At 47.0% G+C, this 23,651-nt stretch overlaps 9 protein-coding genes across 9 annotated transcripts; 4 read left to right on the forward strand and 5 right to left on the reverse strand.

The window, feature by feature from the left end:
• Positions 1 to 1,455: 1,455 nt before the first annotated feature.
• Positions 1,456 to 2,915, reverse strand: N7462_003143 (uncharacterized protein; the record flags this gene model as incomplete). The annotated part of the gene is made up of 2 exons (XM_057074869.1): positions 1,456 to 2,511; positions 2,607 to 2,915. The coding sequence occupies 2 exons, from the start codon at positions 2,913 to 2,915 to the stop codon at positions 1,456 to 1,458; spliced, it is 1,365 nt and encodes a 454-aa protein (XP_056934374.1).
• Positions 2,916 to 4,755: 1,840 nt separating this feature from the next.
• Positions 4,756 to 6,099, forward strand: N7462_003144 (uncharacterized protein; the record flags this gene model as incomplete). Its single annotated transcript, XM_057074870.1, has 2 exons — positions 4,756 to 5,222; positions 5,343 to 6,099. The coding sequence occupies 2 exons, from the start codon at positions 4,756 to 4,758 to the stop codon at positions 6,097 to 6,099; spliced, it is 1,224 nt and encodes a 407-aa protein (XP_056934375.1).
• A 342-nt stretch (positions 6,100 to 6,441) lies between these two features.
• Positions 6,442 to 7,552, reverse strand: N7462_003145 (Oxoglutarate/iron-dependent dioxygenase; the record flags this gene model as incomplete). The annotated part of the gene is made up of 3 exons (XM_057074871.1): positions 6,442 to 7,098; positions 7,167 to 7,328; positions 7,391 to 7,552. The coding sequence occupies 3 exons, from the start codon at positions 7,550 to 7,552 to the stop codon at positions 6,442 to 6,444; spliced, it is 981 nt and encodes a 326-aa protein (XP_056934376.1).
• A 1,345-nt stretch (positions 7,553 to 8,897) lies between these two features.
• On the forward strand, positions 8,898 to 10,760 carry N7462_003146 (uncharacterized protein; the record flags this gene model as incomplete). Its single annotated transcript, XM_057074872.1, has 3 exons — positions 8,898 to 8,905; positions 9,018 to 9,162; positions 9,222 to 10,760. 3 exons carry the CDS (start codon positions 8,898 to 8,900, stop codon positions 10,758 to 10,760), a joined length of 1,692 nt encoding a protein of 563 aa, XP_056934377.1.
• Positions 10,761 to 11,243: 483 nt separating this feature from the next.
• On the forward strand, positions 11,244 to 14,592 carry acoC (uncharacterized protein; the record flags this gene model as incomplete). Its single annotated transcript, XM_057074873.1, has 4 exons — positions 11,244 to 13,879; positions 13,934 to 14,053; positions 14,111 to 14,217; positions 14,273 to 14,592. 4 exons carry the CDS (start codon positions 11,244 to 11,246, stop codon positions 14,590 to 14,592), a joined length of 3,183 nt encoding a protein of 1,060 aa, XP_056934378.1.
• Positions 14,593 to 15,024: 432 nt separating this feature from the next.
• Positions 15,025 to 16,011, forward strand: N7462_003148 (bZIP transcription factor; the record flags this gene model as incomplete). Its single annotated transcript, XM_057074874.1, has 1 exon — positions 15,025 to 16,011. One exon carries the CDS (start codon positions 15,025 to 15,027, stop codon positions 16,009 to 16,011), a length of 987 nt encoding a protein of 328 aa, XP_056934379.1.
• A 291-nt stretch (positions 16,012 to 16,302) lies between these two features.
• On the reverse strand, positions 16,303 to 18,101 carry N7462_003149 (MFS transporter; the record flags this gene model as incomplete). The annotated part of the gene is made up of 3 exons (XM_057074875.1): positions 16,303 to 16,926; positions 16,987 to 17,562; positions 17,640 to 18,101. The coding sequence occupies 3 exons, from the start codon at positions 18,099 to 18,101 to the stop codon at positions 16,303 to 16,305; spliced, it is 1,662 nt and encodes a 553-aa protein (XP_056934380.1).
• A 1,804-nt stretch (positions 18,102 to 19,905) lies between these two features.
• Positions 19,906 to 20,812, reverse strand: N7462_003150 (uncharacterized protein; the record flags this gene model as incomplete). The annotated part of the gene is made up of 2 exons (XM_057074876.1): positions 19,906 to 20,609; positions 20,674 to 20,812. The coding sequence occupies 2 exons, from the start codon at positions 20,810 to 20,812 to the stop codon at positions 19,906 to 19,908; spliced, it is 843 nt and encodes a 280-aa protein (XP_056934381.1).
• A 1,499-nt stretch (positions 20,813 to 22,311) lies between these two features.
• Positions 22,312 to 23,508, reverse strand: N7462_003151 (glycosyl transferase; the record flags this gene model as incomplete). Its single annotated transcript, XM_057074877.1, has 1 exon — positions 22,312 to 23,508. The coding sequence occupies one exon, from the start codon at positions 23,506 to 23,508 to the stop codon at positions 22,312 to 22,314; it is 1,197 nt and encodes a 398-aa protein (XP_056934382.1).
• Positions 23,509 to 23,651: the final 143 nt, after the last annotated feature.

Below are 23,651 nucleotides of genomic sequence, written 5' to 3' on the forward strand. Positions count from 1 at the left end.
AGGAAATCATTGGTTTTTACGTCTAGGGAGCTCAGAGGAATATCTGTTCATCAATCTCGAAGGGGCAGATACAGGCTGCTCCCGAGTGTGGCAGTGTTAGAATATTCATATTTCAACCAAAATATGATAGCTTTTAAGTACTTGCTGCCTACGAAATGCGGACTTCCACTTGGCATCTAGTTATTAATCCTGCCCGCTATTTGTCGGAGCTATTCGCGGCAAGTCATGGAGTTGTTGCTCAGCCCCTTACCCCCTCTGAACACCTTTCCTTCCTTGTTGCGAACTCAATCCCAGCTTCTGCCACTGGCTCTTTATATATGACCGTAGCATTCCACACGTCCTCCATCCTATAGTCCGCTTGGCCATCATCCCATTTCCTGAACGGCAGTGTATAACTTGAAATTCATCGCATAAATATCGGCTCTCTACTTGAGGAGAAACTTTGCCGCCGAAGCCTTCCAGAGATTGCGAGCCATGATGTGAAGTGGTCTATTCCAGTCCTTATTGGCATGTTTGATCTCGGCACAGCGCACTACTAGTGACTCAAGCAGAGAAGTGTGGAGGGGCCTGTCTGCTAAGGAGCCGCAAGCAAGGAGATGTAGCACAGATTTGCCAGTTTCGTCGTAGATAATCGCATCAGCTCCAGGATCCAGCAAAAGCCTTATGCTTAGATTGTGATGCCTGGTCCCAGAACAGGCTGCTTGCGCCTCAGAAACGTAACAAAGAGATTTCAGTCCCTATTTGTCCTGGGCGTTAATGTCTGTCCAACAGAATCTTGGTCTCGAGGAGTCGAGAGCTAAGCTCCTCATTGGGAAGCGTAGATTCGTGAGGTACGAAGCCTCCGGCCAGCATTCTGAATAATGGCCTGAGCACACGTTATTGTGTAGGGAGAGCCTCGAATTGACCGGACTGAAGCGGGTCTATGGTACAACTTGAGGCCGGGCGAGGAGATGCGGACGTCCTGCTAAACTTGTCAGGTGCGGGGGGTGAATCCGGATTTCCATCCAGAAATTGCTCACTTGGATCTTATAGGCATTGTCATTGAAAAAGCTATTCGTCATCATGAATATATCTACTTATACTCGTTGTCCGTTGAGCTGCCAGTGGTTACTCCTATGTCTATGTCTGCCGCTAGACAACTATTACAAGTCTTGACCAATTTACATGAAGCTGAATGTGTTCTTCGTGATAGTAGAAGTCGAAGCTATCTTGATTCTTTTTCCCCCTCATACTCTCTTTCATGTAAGTCAGAATACTGATATGCGCAAACAGGCATCCAGGAGACGAAGTGTAAGTCGGTTGCCCGAGTACATGATCTTTTCCTATGAATAGGACTCAGAAATACAAAATGTCATTCATGAATCGCTGCGCCACCCAATGCGGACTCACTTTTATCAAATAGAACCGTCACAGTGTTTAGGCACTCGAATGGTAGGCTTCTATAAATGGAAAAATTTACAACCATTTGAAGCACCTCGCAACATAACTACCACCGCCTACAATGCCCGTCACACCTGTGAACACGATCAAAGTTCCATACCCACTACCATATCCAAAGCCCGTCTGTCCCTCCCACGGCCTCCCCTTAATCAACGCTTCACTAAGGGGTCCAGAAACCACGTTTCCGATTCCCCTGCCAGCGGCAAGACACGCGAAAACCATACTTGATTCAGCAGAGGCCTTCCTGCGCACAACGTCGCGCATAATACCGGGCCAAGTACTCGTGTATGAGCCGGCAAAGAGCCCGTAAACGATAGCAAAAATAAAAAGCGGAGCAAGAGACATAGAGAAGCCCCAAATCAGAAAAACGCCAAGCGAAGATCCAATCGTTGAGACGAGGATGCAGAGCGTTACATCCAGCTTATCGATAATAGCGCCCATAAGCACGCAGCCAACGACCGAAGCAACGTTGAAAAGAATGACTGTGAGAGCTTGAAGATTGCTTGATGCCCCGATCATACCGGCATAGGTCGGAAGATAAAGAGAAGGCAAGAAGAACCCGAGCGCCTCAACAATATTGCAGATCTCGAAGAGTGCGAACGTAGACGTAAGAATGAAGCGCAAGTTCGGGGGCGGCGGACTAGCCCGATTCTTCGCAACCGGCACCCGCGGTTTAACAAAGTAGACAAGTGGCGCGGTGAGAATAAATAAAGCGATGGCGAAAGCCCGCAACGCAGTTCGGAATCCGTACTCATCTAGCAGCCGTTCCATGACGATGGGGAGAATGACGCCGCCGAGGCCGGTGCCCGCCCACATCACGCCGAAAGCGAGACCCTTACGCTTGTCGAACCAGTCCTCCATGAGGAGAATGCAGGGGGAATATGCGACACTACCCCCGAGTGCGTAGAAAATGCCTTGGGTGATGATGAGGTGGTTGACATTTGTGGAGAGAGAGCTGAGACCGAGGGCAAGACACATTAATGTAACCCCGGCGGCGCAGCCAACACGCTGGTAATGAGGCCATTGTCTGTAAGCGGCGAAGACGAGAGGGAGGTCCAGATACATGATCCCCTAGGTAATGTCAGCGGTGATGTTCGTTGAGGATGTTCGACAGATTTGCGGTGAATGGAAGTGTAGATATTGAAATGGAATGAAATATTTCGTACCATAGCACAAGTCCCGATGACAGCGATATTACCGGAGTCCTTAAATTCAGGAACATTGCTGTAATATTCTTGGAAGACTCCGTAGGTAAACGCAAAGCCCCAGACGAGGGCTTCCATCGTGAAGCAAGCGGCGAGGAAAAGCCAGGCGTTCATGCCGCCATCCATAGGCGGGAGGGATGTACCCTCGTTGCCATTGTTTCCATCCACGGTCGACAGACGAGCATCGATTGACCCCTCATTCGGGGATTCCAGCCCCTTTTCCGTCTCGATTGAGGCAGAGGGCGAGCCTGCCATCTGTATTTCCTCCATTGTTCCCGTCCAGTCGGCGATGTCAATTGAGGTTTGGTTGGGGAGGAGGGAATGATGAAAGAAATTAAAGACAAAGGGAAAATTTTTTTATTTTTGATCGGATTTGATACAGGGAATCCACGATAGGGCGCACTTTTGGCCCCATTCAGATGTCACCTCATCACCTCATAGGGTGGCCGTTCACCGCGTCATTGATTGGACCAACCATTTGAGACTAAAGGACAGGGATTCCCCGACTCTGTTGCCAAGGCCCATCCCCTTGAAAATCTGTGCGCAACTGTAGAAATGGAAGCACACCGATTTTCTTTCCCCATAGGATTGGACACGTAACATGCCTTGGTATCGATAGTTTCCTTTGTCCTTCCCTTATCATCATGTGCTTGTGGATAACAAACGCAACCGGCTTTATCTCTTATCTGCGCTCAACATGTGGATTGTCACGTGTATCGGATGTCTCGGGAGTCACATCCGAATGCAATCACCATAATAATCACTCCACTAAACTTTCTATATGCCGGCGAGAATATTTTATTGGAGTTTTGCAGTTTGGCAGTTTGGTAGTTTCGAAGTGTGTACTTCATCTAGGTACCAGGGCCCCCAGAGCTGAATATGCTGCAGTAATATTACACAAGAAATATTAGTGGGGAAATATACAAAAGTACATAGGTCTCCAGCAGATCCACTATTTGCTAGTAGGCCACCCTCCCGTCGGACGGGCCGCGAGTGCATAAATTGCCTGGATAGGGGCCTGAGCGTCAGGTTAGTCGCCTTAACCCTTTTTAGGGAAGATATATCTGTATATGGGCTAGCGCCCTATGTGATGACTTTGCGAACCGGTCCTTGGCCTTTACTGTGATTACTCGGCTTGGAGATTACGGCACATGCAATTTCCATGTCGAAGCACCGAAGTTTGAGAACTTATCAGATGTGGTCACGATTCTTACAGGACTACAAACCAGTCACGTGCCCTTTGAAATGGCTCATCGGAATCCTCTATCATGAAACTCGCAGCGGGAAAGAAGATCCAATGAGTTTATAAGAAAGGCATGAGAAAGCAGGCGAAGATTAAAATTCAGTACCTATATCGAATTTACAGTGGTTCCCCCCTTGTCCAACATTCCAATAAATCCGTGGCCTGGTTAGCAGTGCCTGCCTTCCTAAACAGTAACCATCCATCACACTGGAAAAAGTTATTTTGGATTGTCTTACTAATATTGCTCGGTTTGAAATCGAATATTAGGTGTCGTGGGGGGTGGTCAAACACGAGGTAGGTGTCAGACCAATTTCTTGAATCGGACTCGGATTTTCTTTCAGGTAGGTCATCAATATAATGACTGTAGGCCTAGCAGATCATAAACAGCATAGTAGTAGGAGATACAGGGATAGGCATATCGACACGCGCCTACAAAATATGGATAGACATCTGGGTATTTTAGATAGATAAGAATGAAGGAAGGACGAAAATGGATGCAAGTGCACGGCTAGCTAGGCTACGCTGAAACCAATTAGATACAATTCAACTATTTCTCTAATTGAAACTAAATAATCTCATAACAGGGAAGAGAATCTAAGTGGAGTCAAAGTATACAGAATGGGTGACTTTCGATAATTCTCTCATAGCAGGGCTAAAATTTAAATTGACAAAATTGATGATCAGCCCGATTTCCTGATGTGGCGCTCAGGCCCCTGTATGGATGACTTCGGTGCTTACGGGCGGCTCCGGACTACAATGAAAGGATGCACTAACGTGTATATATATCTTCACAGGAAAAGCCTGCAATAGACGTAAAATAAACAAAAAGCTGAAGGTATTGGTACCACCATCCGAAATCGACCCAAAATGTCCATCCCTTTAGATGCAACCAAGTTGCGCATCACACGAAACCCGAATCTGGTAGAGCTCCCAGACCCAAGTAAGCTCCAGTTTGGCAAAAATGCGACCGGTAAGATGAATTATAGCCCCAAGACACAAGCAAAAATAATGAAAGCTAAAAGGATCAAATATGCAGACCACATGCTTCAGATCCAATGGTCAGAATCTTACGGGTGGCATGAACCACGCATTGTGCCTTATGGAAATCTCAGCATTGACCCTACCGCCGGAGTCTTCAACTATGCATTCGAGTGTTTTGAAGGGTTGAAAGCATACAAGGATGCCCAAGGCCGTCCACGACTTTTCCGACCAGAAGTTAATATCGCGCGACTCAATCAATCCGCTGCACGAGTTGCCCTCCCGACCTTCGACCCCGCCGCGTTTCTAGCCCTCTTGGCTGAGTTCGTGGCAACCGAATCTCGGCATATACCTGCGTGAGTAAATCTCACCCACCCAGAAGATACATGCATACTTTCGGGCTGCCAATGGTACCTTGGGGTGGCGAAAGGAAATCCACATTTTACAATTTCTGATCTGTCCTTTGTCTTATGTAGCATCCGAGGCTACTCACTATACCTACGCCCAGTCCTAATTGGAACAAACCCCGGCCTGAGCGTTTCCCATCCCACGGCCGCGCTTCTCTATGTTGTTGCAACACCCGTCGGATCGTATTTCAAAAATGGGCCCAATGCAATTACGCTAGAAGCGGTAAACAGTGCGCAATGGGTACGTGCGTGGCCTGGAGGAAGTGGGAACCACAAAATAGGGGCCAACTACGCCCCCTGCATGGTGGCGGAAGCGGCGGTCCGACAACGGGGATCGGACCAGGTGCTTTGGTTATTTGGAGAAGACGACTTGCTTACGGAAGCCGGAACGATGAATCTATTCATCGTGCTTCGGCGGCCAGATCTCGGTTCGGGCATTCGCGAGCTCGTGACGCCACCATTGGATGGCACGATCCTTCCGGGTGTCAACCGGGACAGTGTGCTCACGTTGGCACGGGAGAGAATGGAGGGATATGGTTGGATTGTACAAGAGCGAAGTATTTCGATGGCCGAGTTGGAGGCAGCGAGTGCGGCTGATAATTTGCAGGAGGTTTTTGGGACGGGCACTGCGGCGATCGTCAGTCCCGTTCGGGAAATTCGTTGGGAAGGACGGGCGATCAGCTGCGGGGTTTCTACGAAAATGGGCGAGGTGGCCGCCAAGATGAAGATGTGGATCGAAGCGATTCAGTATGGTGAAGATGAGCATGAGTGGAGTGTTCTGGTGGATGAACTTTCCTCAGGGATCAGTTGTGCTGTGAAGCTTTAAGAGATTAGGCCCTGCTGAAACATAGTCAGAGCTGGATGGGCTCGTATAAATTGCATTGCCAGCCATTGGCGGACGAAAAACGTTGTCTAAAATTCACTAATTTCTGACGTGCAGTTTAGCGAGTAGTTAGCCCCATTCAGACCGGGACGAATTCTATGAAGGACCCACTAAATGGAGTGCAAAGTTCGTACCAAGCACTTTGGCTTTATTTTGTACAGAGTACAGTAGTTACAACAATTGGTATGAGGAGTTACTTTTACTATATTGCTATTGTGTTTGTATTCTCACATTGCTTCGGAAATCTCATATTCTACTTTGGGTGAAACTAACAAGAGCTTTAACCTAACCAGGGTAATGCGCGGCATTCCGCAAAGTCTGGTACTCGAGCGCCGTCAAATCTTCGTAAATGGGCTTCTTATCTTTCAAGAATTCCGGAAGAGGACCCACGTTCACCCCGCGGTCCGCCTTGTTGAAGTAAACCAAACTCCAACGCTCCGGAACGGTCTCCCCCTCACAGTCGCGAGGACGGGTGACACGGTGGAGACCGCCTCCAATCTCACCATTAGTCCATCGCTGCATAGTCTCTGACACGATGACAACAACCTCGTCATCCGATCCGTAAGGCATAGGAATGAAAGTACCAGGGTTACTCCGATCTTCATACTCCAGACCCGGTGTAACGTCCGGAAAGACCAAGGAGATGATACCGAAGTCCTTGTGCGGCCAGATGCGGCTGATTTTACCCTCATCGAGAGTTGCACGCTCGATGGGAGGGAAGTGATTGATGCGAATTGTGCTGGCTTCATTGGTGCACCTCGATGTGAACACCTTGGGGTCTAGGTTTAGAGCTGTGGCCATGGCTTCAAGGAGAACGAGGGTGAGGTCTCCGCAGGAGAAGAAGAAGCGGTCCATGGTGTCTTGATAGCCGGGAAGATCGGACTCAGGGGGCCACACGTTGGGGAATTGGTTGTCATTGGGGTGCCCGCAGTCGAAGCTCTCCTGTATTGCACGAGATCGAGCAGTTAGGACTGTAGATGGGATTGCAATTGGTGTACGACCATACGAACCTTGTTGTCACCAAAATTCGGCTCCTTTACGTCGCCAGTGTTGCTTTCAAGCCACCAAGTCTTTTCCTCCCCGGGGACGCTCCATCCTCGTTGCTGTCCGTTTTTGGGATTGTTCCGCAGAGGGATTTTGACGGAGTAAGGAAGTTTGAAGAAACGTTTGATCTGTTGAGTCCAATCATTAGATTGATTTCCATGGATTCTTAATCAGAGAGCCCAGGCATTACCTGATCAAATGTCTCCTTCACCAGCGGGACTGGAACCGTGTGGTTCACGAGTTTCGCAAAGCCATATGTGTTCAAGCTGTCGAGCAGCTTAGCGGCGAATTCAGCTCGCTCCTCAACAGTTCCTCCAGAGAGGGCAGATGCATCAAGGACGGGAATAGTCATAATGGCACTGGGAGCACGATTGAACCTGACTTACGAGTGGAAGTCTCTTACCAGACCTTCGACCATATATAGGTTTTAAAAGGCCACCATAGGAAATCAGGCCATTCCTTGGCTTACCCCTCCAACGACTTATGAGGGGCAAAGGCCGATAATACCATTTTTAGTAGTCATTTCTCTTACTAGATCTAGTTTGTCGTCGTTTTTTAGGGAAGATCTACAGTAATCGGAGAATGCCCGAGACCCAAAGAATCCATAGATTCGGGGCTGATGGACCAGGTGGCGATGACAGAACGTTACAGACAACGAGACTTCCGACAATATTACGAATTATTGGTGCATTGATATCCATGCTATACCGAGGCTGAACCCAAGACTCCACCTAGCTGCATCTACCCCTGTACGGACTGTGCCGGGGGCCACAATGCCGGCTTGACTTACTCAGAGAATCTTGGCTATAAGAGAATATTTTATTGTGCTTACTCTTTGTTGGTGCCTAGGAAGAAAATACGTTGCACCGGGCTTGAATAGCGTCGCATCGCTCCTTCGTGGCTTAAGTTAAATACGTATTTATGTATGTGGAAGCAATCCACAATCCTAGATAAGCCAGCTCGAGAACAATACTAACCCTGCAAAAACTTCCAACTGATGTAATATTCTATCAAAAAAAGTCCCAAACAGGATGATCAGAGCAACAACTCTCAAATAGTTGGGCTTATAATTTTGGTCACGCCATAATAATTGGGGAGATACCCTGTCACATTGGACTGCATGTCAGACCTACCAAATCTTATCGGGAAGGCGATACGACAGGAATGTGGTGAAGATGAGATACAGGTCCTCGGGCTGTGATCAGAATCCGTAGCATGCATGCAATCTGACCAATAGCCTAATTTGATTAGCAGGTCGCGGCTCCAGATCATCTAACGATGCCCCGCAGAAGCTAAGATTAACCCAATGCCTGACCACCATAAGTATTTTCAAACACGGGGAGGGGGGGGGTAGCGGCCTAAAGATTCCCTAAAAGAAACACTACAGATGCACCTATACACTCCTGTAGTTAGACTGCGTGGCGAAGTGCATTGCCCCTCTTGGGAGAGCGAACATCGGAGCCGGCAGGGATTCTTCGCTGAAACCCCTCATGCGGAGCCCGCTAGTGGCGACAAAAGTACAATCAAATGGCGAGATTTGGGGCTGTTGATGTTCGCTGGCCTCAAGGTCCCTCACGTTTCTTACGTAGAATGGTAACTGGAAAACAGTAGAATTAACTATTTAAATATCAGAATGCGTGCTCAGGAAAAGACCATCTGTCGAGAGAAGCGGAAAACCTCCTCCATTCCTTATCACCATGCCTATGTACGTCCAATTAAGTTATATCCATGTTGATTTTGCAACCCCCTGCTCTCTTCCCTCGCATTGCATGTACTTTAAGCGTACTGATAACTCTAACCGAACCTCAATCTTGTAGGCTTCGAAACCCCGCAGATAAATATGATGCTTTCAGCCCGCCAGACCTCCCGGATAGGACATGGCCAAGCAAAAGGCTCACAAAGAGCCCGCGTTGGCTGGCAACAGATCTACGAGACGGAAATCAGGCTCTCGCCTGTCCAATGGTAAGTTCACTCATTTTACCTCGTACAAGTCCCAAAATATAGCCTAAGACTTGATCCAGAACGTGCAGCAGAAGTGGGAGTACTTCCAAATGCTTCTTCGAGTCGGATTCAAAGAGATAGATGTCTCATTCCCAAGCGCATCAGACACCGAATACAACTTCACTCGTAGTGTCGTCGCCTCTGCCCCCTCGGATGTGTGGCTCCAAGTCCTATCGCCATGCCGTAAGGAACATATTCGGCGCACAGTCGATAGCGTCACAGGCGCAAAGAAGGCTATCATCAGCCTCTACATTGCGACCAGCGACACCTTCATTGAAACTATGTTTGAGTCCACGCGAGACGCAGTCCTACGCACTGCAGTTGAATGCGTGGAGTACACCCGAGCCATCACCAAAGATGACCCGGCCCAGCAAGACACAACCTGGAACCTAATGTTCAGCCCCGAGGCGTTCTCAGACACAGACCCTACCTATGCGATAGCGATCTGCAACGCGGTAAAAGAAGCATGGGGTCCATCGGACGAATTACCTATCATCCTCAACCTTCCTGCAACTGTCGAACGGTGCACTCCAAACACATACGCAGATCAGGTAGAAATCTTCGCACGCGCATTTGCAAACATGGACAATGTTGTGGTCTCTTTGCACCCGCATAACGACCGAGGTTGTGCCGTGGCAGCTGCTGAGCTCGGTCAGCTTGCGGGCGCCACCCGTGTTGAGGGCTGTCTCTTTGGCAACGGCGAGCGGACAGGAAACGTCGACCTCGTCACCCTCGCGCTGAACCTGTACAGCCAAGGTGTCGACCCGGGACTTGACTTCTCCGATCTCCCCGCGATTCGCAAGATCGTGGAGAAAATCACCCAAATTCCTGTGCATCTCCGTGCTCCCTATGCAGGAGACTCTGTTTTCATGGCCTATAGCGGATCTCATCAGGACGCGATCAATAAGGGCTTCAAGAAATGGCGCGAAGGACACGCTGCGACACCAGGAGAACCACAGCGTAGTCTCTGGAAAGTGCCTTACCTCCCCATTGACCCTGAGGATATCGGAGCGACGTATGAGGCCGTTATTCGTATCAACTCGCAGAGCGGGAAAGGAGGAGTTGCTTGGGTGCTGCAGCGAACCCTGAATTTGGAACTACCGAAGGAATTCCAGCAGGCGTTTTCAAAAATTGTCAAGACCGAGTCTGAAACGAAGGGTCGGTGGCTTACGGAGGCGGAAATCACCCAGGTGTTCCTGCGTCATTACTCCATCCTAGAAAATGATGCTCGCATTCTGGATTGCAGCGTGTCACCAAAGCCAGATGGGTCGGGGCGCGTGATGGTGCGATCAATTATCTTGGTTAGAGGTCGCCCGCGTGAGGTCGTTGCTACGGGTGACAATGTAGCTGATGCCGTCTCTTTCGCATTCTCTTCTTTGGCTGGACTGAATTTGGAGTTCGAGGTTGTGCAGCGCGATATCAAGGGAAGTGACGGCGAGGCACTTGTTATGACTCTGGTCAAGTGTAGAGGAACTTGGCGCGCGAGAGCTGCTCGACAGGCAGATCTTGCCGTTGCATTGGCATGTCTCTCTTCTGCCTTGGTCAGTTCTTGCCTCTAGTTATGGTTGATTTTGCCCTTTTTGCTAAGATTGAAAACTGACCTTTATAACAGGACCTGCAAGAGGAGCTGCCCTCACATAAACAAGCTTTGAGACTATTGCCGATCATTCACGTCAACTGAGGGGGATATTAAATTGCTTTAAAATTTGAATTTGCCTTCAGCAAATCTTTAGTGTCTTGATCAGGCGAAAAAAGAGCCATAGCCTGTATTTCCATATTTGTATACGCTCAGTAGTGCAGGTGCAGGGGTATCCATACCGGACTTCCGCCAACGTTACAACGAGGAGTAGATCTTTCCCACGTAATGCGGCGAAGCCCCGCAGACAGAGAAAACATGATTAGCAAATGAGATGATAAGGAATGTAATCAAAGATCCGATCTCGGATTTCAATAGTATATAGTAGGCGTCTGCCCCGGGAGTCGAATCTTTGGAAAGTTTTGCGACACTTGAGCTAGATCAATCTCCTCCTAGCCGTGACACAATGCCTTCTCTGCAACTCCCACCTCGCACAGTCAAGGTCTCTGTTTTGACTGGAAATGAAACAGCCAATCGAATGGCATCTCTTGTCACAGAGGTTCTAGCTTTCATTCAACAAACGAGACCTGAAATTAAGTTCGATATTTCACGGCATCCACCTGGAAAGGCAGATCCTCCCTCCAGATCCGATGTTGTCATTCTGTGCAACAGCGATTCTCAATCCCCTCTAGGGCAATTCTCAGTCGAAGACATATTGGGTCTTCCGAAGGAGTTTGGCTCTCTTGTCAATATTCAACCGGTCTTCTTTCCAAGCACTGCGCTTGTTCCCGAAAGCTTGTTGGAGGGTCAAAGTGTTCAGGGTCTCGACATTACCTTCATTAGCGATGCCTCTACGAATGACAGATCTGGAGAAGAAATGCCAACTCATGAAGCTATTGAAAAGCTAGCTAATTGGGTGGGCACCTATGCTATGCGGTCTCACCCGCCGAAGACCGTCCACTGTGTTGTGCAGTCATCATCTGCGAAGCTTTGGCAACCAGCCATCACCGAAGCGCTCAAGGAGCGGTTCCCTCACATCGTGATCCGAGATACATGTATGGATACAGTGACTGCGCTCCTTGATACTCAACCAACTCAGCTGAATGGTATTGTTCTGGCTGGTGCAACGGGTGGGGAAATCCTAGCCGAGAAAGCGCGAGATATCAACCGGGGGTTAAGAGATTTGCTGGCATCAGCAGTTATATCAATCCCATCAGGCAGGGACACAATAAAAACCCCCGGCATTTTCAAACCAGGAAACATAACTGCGCAATCAGGGATAGTGGATCCGATCTCTGTTTTGCCGGCTATAAGCCTGATGCTTGACCTCTCAGCCAGTTTGAGTTCTGAGGCTGTGGCCGTGACCAGAGCTATTCGGCGAACATTGGACCCGATTGAGCTTGTCGGATCCAATATTAGAACTACAAGTGCAGGTGGGGTAGCCACATCAGACGAATTCATCAGCAAGTTCATGGAAAATCTTGATTATTATCTCGAGGCGGCGAGTGCAGAAGCCGAGGCCCAAAAGCTCAATCTCCCTAGGAAACTGTTCAGCCGTCCTACAGGCCCGCGGCGTCCGATGGGCGTAATCGAAAAAATAATGACACATGCCGCAGTGGGCTTGAACAAGCCAGAAGTACAAACTGGGGAGATCATCTGTGTGCAAGTAGACTGGACCTTGACATCCGAGATTCTCTGGGCAGGAATGGAGAAGACTTATCATCAAATGGGTAGGCCTCGTCTGCATCGCAATGATCGCATGTGGCTAGCCATCGACCACACTGTTGACCCGCGCATTAATCATCGCCCCAGACAGAAAGGCCTGATTGAGAAAGCTGAAAGTTTCCAGCGCGAAGCAAAACTTGTGAACTTCTTGCCGGCTAACACCAGCATCCTTCATACCGATTTTACCCGCGACAGAGCACTGCCTGGTCAGATTATTGTGGGATGCGATTCCCACTCTTGTTCTGCCGGCTGTACGGGAGCTCTAGCTATCGGACTTGGAGCTGCAGATGTCGTTATCCCAATGGTGACTGGAGAGACTTGGTTTCGAGTACCAGAAATCTGTCGAATTAACTTCGTCGGCAAGTTACCATTCGGAGTTGGTGGAAAGGATGTTATCCTTCATATACTCGGGCTATTCAAACGGAATACGATTGCTTTCCAGCGTGCAGTCGAATATGGTGGCCCGGGACTGAAGGAGCTATCTATGGACGCTAGGTTTGCCATTGCAAATATGACAACAGAATTTGGTGGGATGGGTTCATGCTTTGAGGCTGATGAGAAGACTGCGGAGTGGATCTCTAAGAGACCATATCCAGAGTATCAAGGTGGTCTTTACTTCAGAGCTGATCCAGATGCACAGTATGCTGAGGTACGCACCGTCAATCTCTCAGAGGTTGAATTGACTATTGCTTTATATCCCGACCCAGATCATGTCGTTCCCATCACAGCAAAAGCGGGTATGAAATTAGATGGCTGCTTTATCGGAGCTTGTACAACAACCGAAGAAGATCTGATCATGGGAGCACTTGTGCTAGACGCTGGTCTACGTGCAGGACTGGTCCCTTGTGAAGGACGGAGAAGGGTCACGCCTGGAAGTCTTACCATCATAAAACACCTTGAGCGTCACGGCATCCTTGATATCTACCGCAAGGCAGGATTTGATGTTGGAGCACCTGGCTGCTCATACTGTGTTGGGATCAACGACGTTGATGTCGCCGGTGAAGGAGAGGTCTGGCTTTCCTCGCAGAATCGCAATTTCCGGAACCGAATGGGCAAGGGAGCCATAGGGAGTATTACGTGTGCTGCAGTGGTTGCCGCTTCCAGTTTTGGCATGATTGTCACCGATCCCCGACCGCTATTGGATCAGATTGATAGGGCTAGACTTGACAAAATCCTTGGGAAAGAAAGGGTCTCGCTTGTCATTGCACCTGAAATCACCGAGCCTAACCCAGTCATTGCATCGAATGATACTCCAGTTCTTGCAGAAAGCATCAGCACCTCTGAAGAGACCAAAGCTTCTACGGAATACACATCCAAGACTTCTACGAAAGGAATCATTCGCTCGAGAATTCAGCGGTTTGGTGAGAATATCGATACGTAAGTTGATGAATAAATCTCTTGTATTAGCAGTTACTAAAACAACATATATAGTGATGCAATCATCCCTGCCGAATTCGTACCGGGAGTTGACAATGCTGAGCTGGGCAGTCACTGTTTCGAATACTATCGCCCTGAGTTCCGCCAGAAAACAGCGAATGGTTCAAAAATTATGTAAATATTGCGAATGTTAATGCTTTTTTTATTGTCTGATGCGCTGACCGTCACTAGTGTTGCAGATCGTGGATTCGGCAGCGGCTCATCCCGTGAAGATGCTGTTCGGGCCTTGCAAGGAGCCGGAATCGAAGCAGTCATTGCGCCTACATTTGCATTCATTTGTAATTTCCCATAATCAATATTGAAGTATAAGTAAAACGCTAATATGAGATCCAGATGATCGAAACCAGTTAAATATGGGCCTGTTTAATATCACTTTACCTGACCCCGAGTTTTACGCTCTTGCAAAGGAAGACTCAATTGTTGTCATCCATCTCGAGACTCAGACGGTTCAAATTGAGGGGACAAACCAAGTCTATCATTACCATCAATCAGAAATGGAGAAAACCCTTCTTGAAGCTGGTGGCGTACTTCCACTATATAACCGTTTCGGCCGCTCTGTCTTCCGGCAGATTGCTAAATCGGTTACGCGGCATAGAGCGGGCGATTCGGGTATTCAGGCTTCAAAGAGTGGGCGAGAAACTATGGACTGGTGATTCTTGTATATGCTTGATATGTGCTATATTGGACTGACTCTTTGTGGATTCACACCAATTTACCATGTATTCGACATGCGTTATGTAGGGCCGACGTCTGCATAGCTCTTAATTCAGCGTGCGGCAGTGCCCACACAATCTGTATACCCACTAGGTCAATAGACTTTCAATTAATTGAGTGATTCCATCTAATATTGAATATAATAATCCAATTTCCAACTTGACATGGCCGGAAAGAGTTGGTACCCATCATATCGTTGATTCAGTCTATGAATCTGAGCCTTCCAAGACGTCGGATAAATTCATTATTCCGCGCCATGCTTGAACTTACCATCACGCTATGATCGACTTGCTTGAGCTGTATATCCTCACGAACCGGGGCATGGAATTCGGTGACCGAGGTGAACTCAACGTGGGGCGGGCAGATTAGCCATGTCCGATTGCTCTTCAATTGCAAAAAAACGGGCGCGCGATCGCCGGGCGCAGCAGACGCTCCGAGATAAGAAATTACGCTATACGGCCGAACTCGAGGCACAGGTGGCTCATTGCGAGAAATACCATAACGAGGAGGGAGTTAAAGGCCTCTTAGATTCTATCGAAGCTCTTCGCAGACAAAATGACACCCTTGTTGCTCGCCAGACATCGCTAAGTTCTCTGATTCGGTCGTGGGAGGAAGCCGAAGTGACAGGATTTTCGATTGCATCAACGATCCCGAGCTTCCAGGCCTCAACTTCACCGTCACCGCAAGCAATACACTTGGCCCAGTCCTTAGATCCCAAAACATTATGGGACAAGCTTCCTCTGTACTATGACAACTTTGCCCGTCCTCAGAGTGTATCCTGTCCCTGGTTCGCCTATCCGTCACAAATAGCCCGTTCTCCCGACTCTCCCGAATCTCCTCTCGACATTCTTTATGGCAGCAAGACAAATCCACTAGCAGCCATGATCCATGAGGCAATTGAACGACGGCCAATTCGTGATCCTGAAAGATTGGCAATGGGATGGATAGCATATCACTTTACGAAATGGATCATCACGCCGAGTCCGGATGCTTATGAAAGATTACCCTTGTTCTTACGGCCCACTCAAGAACAGTTCCAGTGCAAACATCCTCTTGCATTGAGCTGTTGTCCCTGGCCGAAAATGAGGTCAAATCTGATTTGTCAATGGTCGCGTTATGAAAACTGTCGCGATGAAATATTCGGGCTCTTCGCATGTTGTGTGAAGATTCGCTGGCCATGGGGCGTGAAAATCCTTGAGCGAAATGAAAAGAATGAGCTCTGTCTCAAAGAATCATTTTACGAGATTTTCATGAAAGAAGAGGGATGGGGTATTACACAAGAGTTCATAAATAAGTATCCGAATCTTGTGGCTGGCATGGACGTTGACTCACTCGTTTATAATATAACATTCGACTAATTAATTATTATGACTTTGAGAACCATAAAGCAGCGATCATATGCAGACAACTATAAGGGAAAAAGGCAAATTTGAAATTTGATGCCGAAAGTTATATAATCAAAACGCGCCGTGAAATAAGACAGGAATGTCTGTCTATATATGCATTAAAATCTATGGAATATCTATAAGGAATTCATCTATTTTGGTGAAAATTGCAGTCATTTCAAAGGAGAATGACATGGCTATCCAGCGCCCGGACGCCTTGTTGGGAGGGGGGGGGGGGTCGATACAAGCCTCGACCTTAAAAATTCAGCCTTCCATTTTTTTCGTACCATCGAGATCCACCGGCCATTTTTCGCGAATCTGCTGGCCATATTTGGTGAAAATGATCGGGATGGGAACAAAGGCAAGTGCTACGAACCCTAGCAACGAATTTCCCCAGCCCAGACCCAGAGATTGGAACATAGCTGGACCAGCAAGAGGAAGGAAGGCACCCACTAGCGAACGGGTCGATGTCAGGGTTGCATTAGCTGACGCCGCATAGGCCGGGTAACAGTCGATAATATAGGTCTGGATAGGCATAAAAACACCCATCATTCCCACACCGAAGGGAAACATGCCAATAATAGGCACAATCCAGTGAACATGCTTATCGGCCGTCCACCCGTACCAGAAAAAGCTAATTGGCAGAATGCAAGAAAACATGATCATTGTTGGCAAACGCATTTCTGGCTGGAATTTGCCTCCGTTCTGAGCTGTGAGCTTATGAACGATACGATCATTCGTCAAGGCGATGATCACGAGACCAACGAAGAAGCCGACGCCGATGCCTAAATACGCGAGACCAGAGAGACCAACCGTAAAGTTGTAGGTACTCGTGAAGACATCGGAAATGGTGGTGAAAAAGAGGTATAACAAGCCGTAAACGAGAGACTGTATAATAAGAGTAAGAGAGTCTAAACTTTGTATTAGGAATAGGAAGTAAGGCCTTACCATATAGAGCGACAGAAGAGCAACGATCGGAGATTTGCATAGTAATAATGCAGGTCGGATAAGGCTACGTTTCAAGACTTGAGCATTTGAAAGGGACTCGCTACCAGCCGTGTAGGCGCTAATCAAGTCTGTGCGGCCAAGCTCTTTGTTCATCTTGGCTGTCTTCCATTTGATCAAGACCGGGGCGTATGTCTCCTTATTAAGCAGCTCAATGCCAACCTGAAAAGCTCCGCCTGCAATCAGCAGAAGCCAGAAAATCCATCGCCAGCTGACTTCCTCGCCGAGAAAGCCACCAGCAATTGGCCCAACCACGGGGCCGATTAAAGGACCCATACTCCAGATCGAAGTAGCTCGACCACGCAGTTCGGTTGGAAAGAGATCTGCAACAACGCCGGCGCCAAGAGTAATGCAAGCGGATCCTCCCATTCCTGCGAGTAGGCGACAAACAATAAGTGTTTCGATATTCTTTGCAAGAGCGCACCCAATCTGCCAAACCACGAAGAACCAGTTGGCAGCGCTGAGCACTACACGACGGCCGTAGATTTCGCTCAAAGGAGCCAGTAGAAGAGGCCCGACCTGGTTTTCAAAGAGTGAATCGATTAGCAAACTTTCAGGCAATGTAGTAGGCAACTGGTGATTTGAGATCAACATACCACATATCCGACTAAGAAGATGCTGACGCTGAGTGAAAGAATCGTTTCGTCCGTCTCACCAAAATCCGAAGCCATGTACGTAACCGCTGGGGAGAACATGCTGGAGGCAAGTGGAGAGATCAATGTGAAAGCGCTAATTAAGGCTAGCAACGCCCATTTTTTGCCTGGCGCAAAGTTCTGGGGATTCTGGGGGTCACTCTGGCTGTCCCATCCGACTATGCCTCGACTCAAATCAGTTTCTGGGTATTTCGGAGCCATGTTCTCCCCACATTGCTCTGCAGCACGGTTCGTGGGCTGTTTTTCGAGATCAGGTTGGTTGAAAGATCCTGTATTCCCCCCACGGGTTTCTGTTGCCTCGTTTGTAGATTGCTTTTCAAATTCATGTTTGATGTGAGATTCTGTCTCCTGCCCGTTGAGTGTTGATAGATTTGATGCTGATTTTTGGGGGTCCGAATTGTCCATAATAATCGAAAAAGAGATTCTTGATGTAAAGAATAGGGAGTGAAACTAGTTTTATATTGATAGCGGCCGGGATGAAAGAGCGGATGGGAGGAAAATAAAAAAGACCAAAGAAAGGTGATGCGACAGGTCAGAAAAAGAGTGGGAGAAGATCAGACCAAAAAGGATTATCATTCTCAAAGCGGCTATTAGGATTATATATCGGGTCCAGAGCTAGACTGATATTTTTGTGAGCATAAGATCATCTGGCTAACACTATGCAACTGCTCCATACACAATGTAAGCGGTTATGAGGGGGCCAAAGGAATGATTCAGTGCTCCACTTTTGGTCAATGTAGACTAATCAAAGATCATAAATTATTGGAAATGTGGGCCACTGACTCATAGTTCCGGGCTGTATACAACATAAATCTGTACCTAGCCTATTATGCAAAGCACAAATTAATGCAAATATCTCAGCTAACACCTTTACAAACATGTTACCACAAAGACTATCATTTCACTTATAGTGATGCCCAAGCCACTTTATTCAGCATACTAAAAGATCAGATAGTAAAGTCAAAGGATACATTTATACATTTAAAAATACTTTTTTGAAGCTGAAAACCAAGGCTATGCATTCTTCAAGACTTGGCAATGCGATATCCGTCGGGAGACCCACCAATGCCGCAACCTTTTTTTACGTGGTTGATTTTATACGCGGTCTTGAATAGAATAATCTGACCGTGCATTTCGTATGAGGAGTTCATTGATGGTTGACCCCCGGTGTCAACTTGAAATAAATTGATTGCTTCTGCTTCTTATAACGCGTGTGGCATTGTGAGTGCCTACCTACCGCTTCAAGAAAGGGCATACTCATTACCTAGACCCACCACGAAGAGTCCATCATTATCAATCATCTTTCATTTCGAAGTCAAAAATGTCGAGCCCCATATTAGAGCGAAGTAAAGTGCACCTAAGTGTTTCAATGATTGAACTAAGTAAACAATGAGTCTGTTTGCCTGGGTAAATAATATGGCACTTCAGCGAAAAAACAATCAACATCCTACTTCTCTGAAGAATTTGTATGAACAGCGTGCATTTCTACTCGATTTATGAGGAAACTTTGGCAGCACAAACTTTCTAATTCAGTATTCCAAGAAGACTCAGCAGCTATCGCATGGATATTGTATCAATACTTTAAAAATTAGCAAAATTGCGAGTGGCCAGGCATGGGATCTTCGTGGCAGATGGTAAACCCGAAAGGCGCGAAAATGTACGACAAAACTAGAAAGACCGATACGGGCCCAATATCATTTTGTGTCGATCCAAAAAAGGTTCGCATTTCAAGAACGAGAATGGGCGTCGCAAGGAAGACTGAGAAAAACTGAAAGGAGAAGAGAGTTAAGAACAAGCTAGAAGAGATCAAGTTAGATGATAGCCTAGATTATATTATTATGGTAATGACAGAAAGGGAGGCCGCTTGGAAGTCATCGAGGGTTGTAATTTTTGAAGTGAAAAAAGGCGATACCCGGAGGCCAGCATGTTTATCGCCTATGGTAGATTGGCAAAAAAATGACAATCAAGCTGGGTAGATGAGAAGTGGCGGTCATTTATCGATAGTCATGAGCAAATACTAGATAAACTGAAGCTAAAAGTCTCCAATCAGATAAATTCAAACGCCTATAAGTCCATAATCTATCTCCTTCTGGTGTCATCCACATGACCTCAGTAACCAGGGGCAAAAGAAGACCTCGGCAATAGGAAAATGATGATTTTGAATTCGAAAAATGCTGCTTCTTGTACCTATAGATACGGACAGTACATATCATAGCCTCGGTTGCTGACTCTGCGATATCATTATCTCCATCGCAGACACCATCGCCCTTACCTCAGCAGTGGATCGAGGCAAATTATGAACCGCGCTATGATGGTAAGAAGTTCGCAGCCTTGGATGACAAAAGGATTCAACCAGTCTCGCTGACTCTTTGAATACCAATGGGTCGTTTTTGCTCCAGCAGTGAAGCGTTGGGATGGCTAGGCACTTGTTGTAAAGATCAGGTCGAATTATACATGGAACATTGATAATGTCACGATCAAAAAAGTCGGAACGGGGTCGTCCGTGAACGGGCTTCAGGATATCAAAGCATTGAGCTGCTAAGGTGACCAAGGATCGAATGGGCTCCGAAAGCTGAAGTATCTGGGTGTCGTCACTGGACCTAATTCGCTCCTGGTCGTCTGGTGATAATGATCCAAAAATTGCCTCGGTGTATATTGGGTCCGCAGAAAGAGGAGGTATGGGAGAACAGAAAATGGCGAATTGAACTGGAAGCGGCGTTTCGGGAGACAGGGCTGCTTTTTCAAGTAAGTACGCTGCCAATAGAGCTGCCCCAGTACTGAATCCAAGAACCCCATCGAAGGGCCCGTATTTTTCGAATGCGTCGTCAATCAGCTTATGTGCAGTCACCATGCTTGCGGTATCAAAATCAAGACTATAGCACAGATAGGGACCAGGGAACGCAGCTGCGATGCCTGTCGCAGAGAGTGACCACATTAATACAATGGGCCATAGAAAGTATAAGTTCGGTTGACTTACTTGGATCAGGTGGCCCTTCAAATGTCCCCGCAACAAAATGGAACTCCCAGCTGGGATGGCAATGCTTTTTGATTTTCGCCAACTGGTGCTTCATAATCTCCGGGCTTGTACCGAAACCATGGCAACATAAAAACTTCATCTCGGTATGGGGTATCAATAATCTCATTCAAGAAATTTTTAAATGATCTAAATTGGTCGATAAAGGGACTGCAGAATAGAAAAAAATAATTATGGACAGAAATAGTGGTAAATCATGTCTTGGGCTGGGTCGGGCCTTTTATGAAAAGCCTTCAAAGATTTGCTGTTCAGAGCAACCTAAAAAGGATACAACACGCGAGGTACACAGCCAATTATCTCTGATTGCAATGGGCGGAGCGATATCGAGCTGGTTTACAAAAGCTGGAGATTTTATGCGATAAGAGTCAATCTTGAATGCCAACTTCCGCGAAAAGTCTAGCGCCCCACCAGGGGGCAAGTGGATGCGATCGAGTGGGTTCGCAAAGCAGCCGTAAGGCAATAGCCCTATTACAATGATAAAAGATGTATGCTCCTGGTATGATTGGGCAAATAATTTGCGCAATCACTGCCATTTTCTGAGTATTTTATCTCAGGTTATAATATTCTACGGTTTAAGTATAACTCTTCAGGAGGTGCGCCAACAATCCTCATGATTAAATTGGGAGGTTGAGGTCGGCTATTGATACCTGCGAGTCAGAAGATACTTGAGACTATGGATCGAAAACAACTAAGGCGCTAGATGATTGGATGAGCGACCTTTGTTGTGAAATCAGCCTTTACCTCAAATTCCTTAGTCCTGCGCCACTATAATTAGTGCCACAGACCGACATCTCATCAATAACCTGTGGCTGCTCGTGCTACAAGGACGAATGGATATCTCTTACTGGACCTAAGGAGGAAAGCTTAGCGCTGCATGTAGACATGGATTCTTGACTATTTTAAAGATATAAGACAATAATAAAGGATATTTAAAGTACTTAGAGTATGACCCTCTAGATTAGGAATCTAGCATTGGAATCTAAAAAAGAGCCCAGGTAAATGTATAAAACATAAAATATAGGAGACCTACATTTTTCAGTCTAAATATTGAACCAGGGAGGAGGGAATGACAACAGTTGTAGTGGGATTGCGATAAAGAGGAGACCTATGGGTAGTATGAAAGAGAAGAAAATATCTAATTGTCCACTTCTACGAGTGGGGTAGTTTTAACTATCACAGGTCCTTGGTCATCTTCACACCGCTAGTTCTGCTTATTCCGTAGGCCTTCCTCAACTACAACATAGAGACCCTTGGCGTGAAGATATCACTTGTCAGTATAGCGGACTTGTCAATTGGGTAAGGAATTGAAGATGAACTAAACTTGGAACGACACAGTAGTTCCGGTTCTAGAGCTAAGTACATGCGATTCGCCAGCCCATCGTTTGCAGCAGATCTCCCATTAAACCAGGTAAGATTCAATGATTACGCTACTTATTGGGCAACAATCAATATTGAGATCCTCTAGGAGTGCCCACTTGGAAAGAAAAACAATAGTCTTCATTATAATGTATTATTAACGGTAAAACAAACAGATTTCATGAGTATGATTCTAATCACCACGCGTCTTTGTTCAATCCACAATTATATAAAAAACGAAAAACAAAACACCAATATTGTTGCGATTGTCGAGACGCTATGCTCAAGCTCAAACCATGCTGCCTGGCCGCCGAATGCAATCTCCTTGCTCTTCTGAGTTGGGTGGGCAATCGCAGTCTTCGAATCACGGTTCAGCAATTCTTCTCTGTCCGGCACGGATGGGGGGTCAATAGCATAAGAGATTGGCGTCCACAAGGAGGTGCAAATGAATAGGAAAACGGACGGTGGCCAAAATGCGTGTGTAATAAGGCAAGATACTACAGCTTTGAATCCAGTCTCGGAGGCAAAGCAACGGTAAGTAGAAAGAGCCACCGCACAAAGGGTTGCATAAACAAACACAAAATGAAATAGAGCCATATAGTTGAACAGAATAACCTTCAGGCGAACGAACATATTTTTTCTGTTCGCCGGATCTCGCTCATTCAGAGCAGACCCAAGAGAGCCTGTAGGCTTGAACGCTTGGGCTTGGCCGCCTAGCCAGGTAGGAAGCATAAATGAACGAATGATGCATAGTGCAATATAGGGCGACATCCACAGCTGGAATCGTGATCCTCTTTGACCTGTATGGTATCCAGATGGAGTGTAAAGTGTAAATTCGCAAAATCGGTTCGCTACTGTTGAGGCGAAGCAAGCCCAAATAAGCCAGCGGAGCTCCTCCTCGGTAGCATAAGCAACAAGCTGTTTGCCCCATAATAGGATCACGGGAACTGCAAATAAGGAAAGAGTCAATACAAGGGTGTAGAGACTCAAAATAGCATAAAGGAAGCCAGAAAAGCGCTGCGCAAAGGTCATTTGGCGCACAGCGTCACCCCACACGCAGAACTTGAGCTTAAAAGCAGTATCAACAGTACCAATAGCCCATCGAGTGCGTTGCTTGAGATGGCCACCAAAATCTTCTGGAATAGTTCCAAATTGTAGCTGCTCATGTATATAAGCTGTTTTCCATCCTTTGCCAAGCATCAGAGTCGATGTTGCCACATCTTCGGCCAATGAACCAAGAGGAAATTTGCCGATATCTTCTAGGGCTTCGCGACGGACGACATAACCAGATCCTGTACACCAGGCGACACCCAAGGCATCTTTAATAGGCTCAACAACATGCACAAAAAAGTCTAAACTCTGTGCAAGGGGGTCACTGGCAGGAACATTATAGAATAATTGGGGAGGGCATGCCAGTGCCATCTTAGGGTCGGTAAGCAGATGGGGCAGAATAGCACGAAGCCATTCTGGCTCAGGGATCTATATAAAGTAAGTTTCAACGTTCTTTGTCTCCTTCAATGGGTTTAAAGTTTCTTTTCAAGATTTCTTCGAAAGAGAAGATAATA

This window comes from Penicillium macrosclerotiorum, assembly GCF_028827735.1.
Source record: "Penicillium macrosclerotiorum strain IBT 26536 chromosome Unknown utg000003l_segment0_segment0, whole genome shotgun sequence".
Lineage (NCBI taxonomy): Eukaryota > Fungi > Ascomycota > Eurotiomycetes > Eurotiales > Aspergillaceae > Penicillium > Penicillium macrosclerotiorum.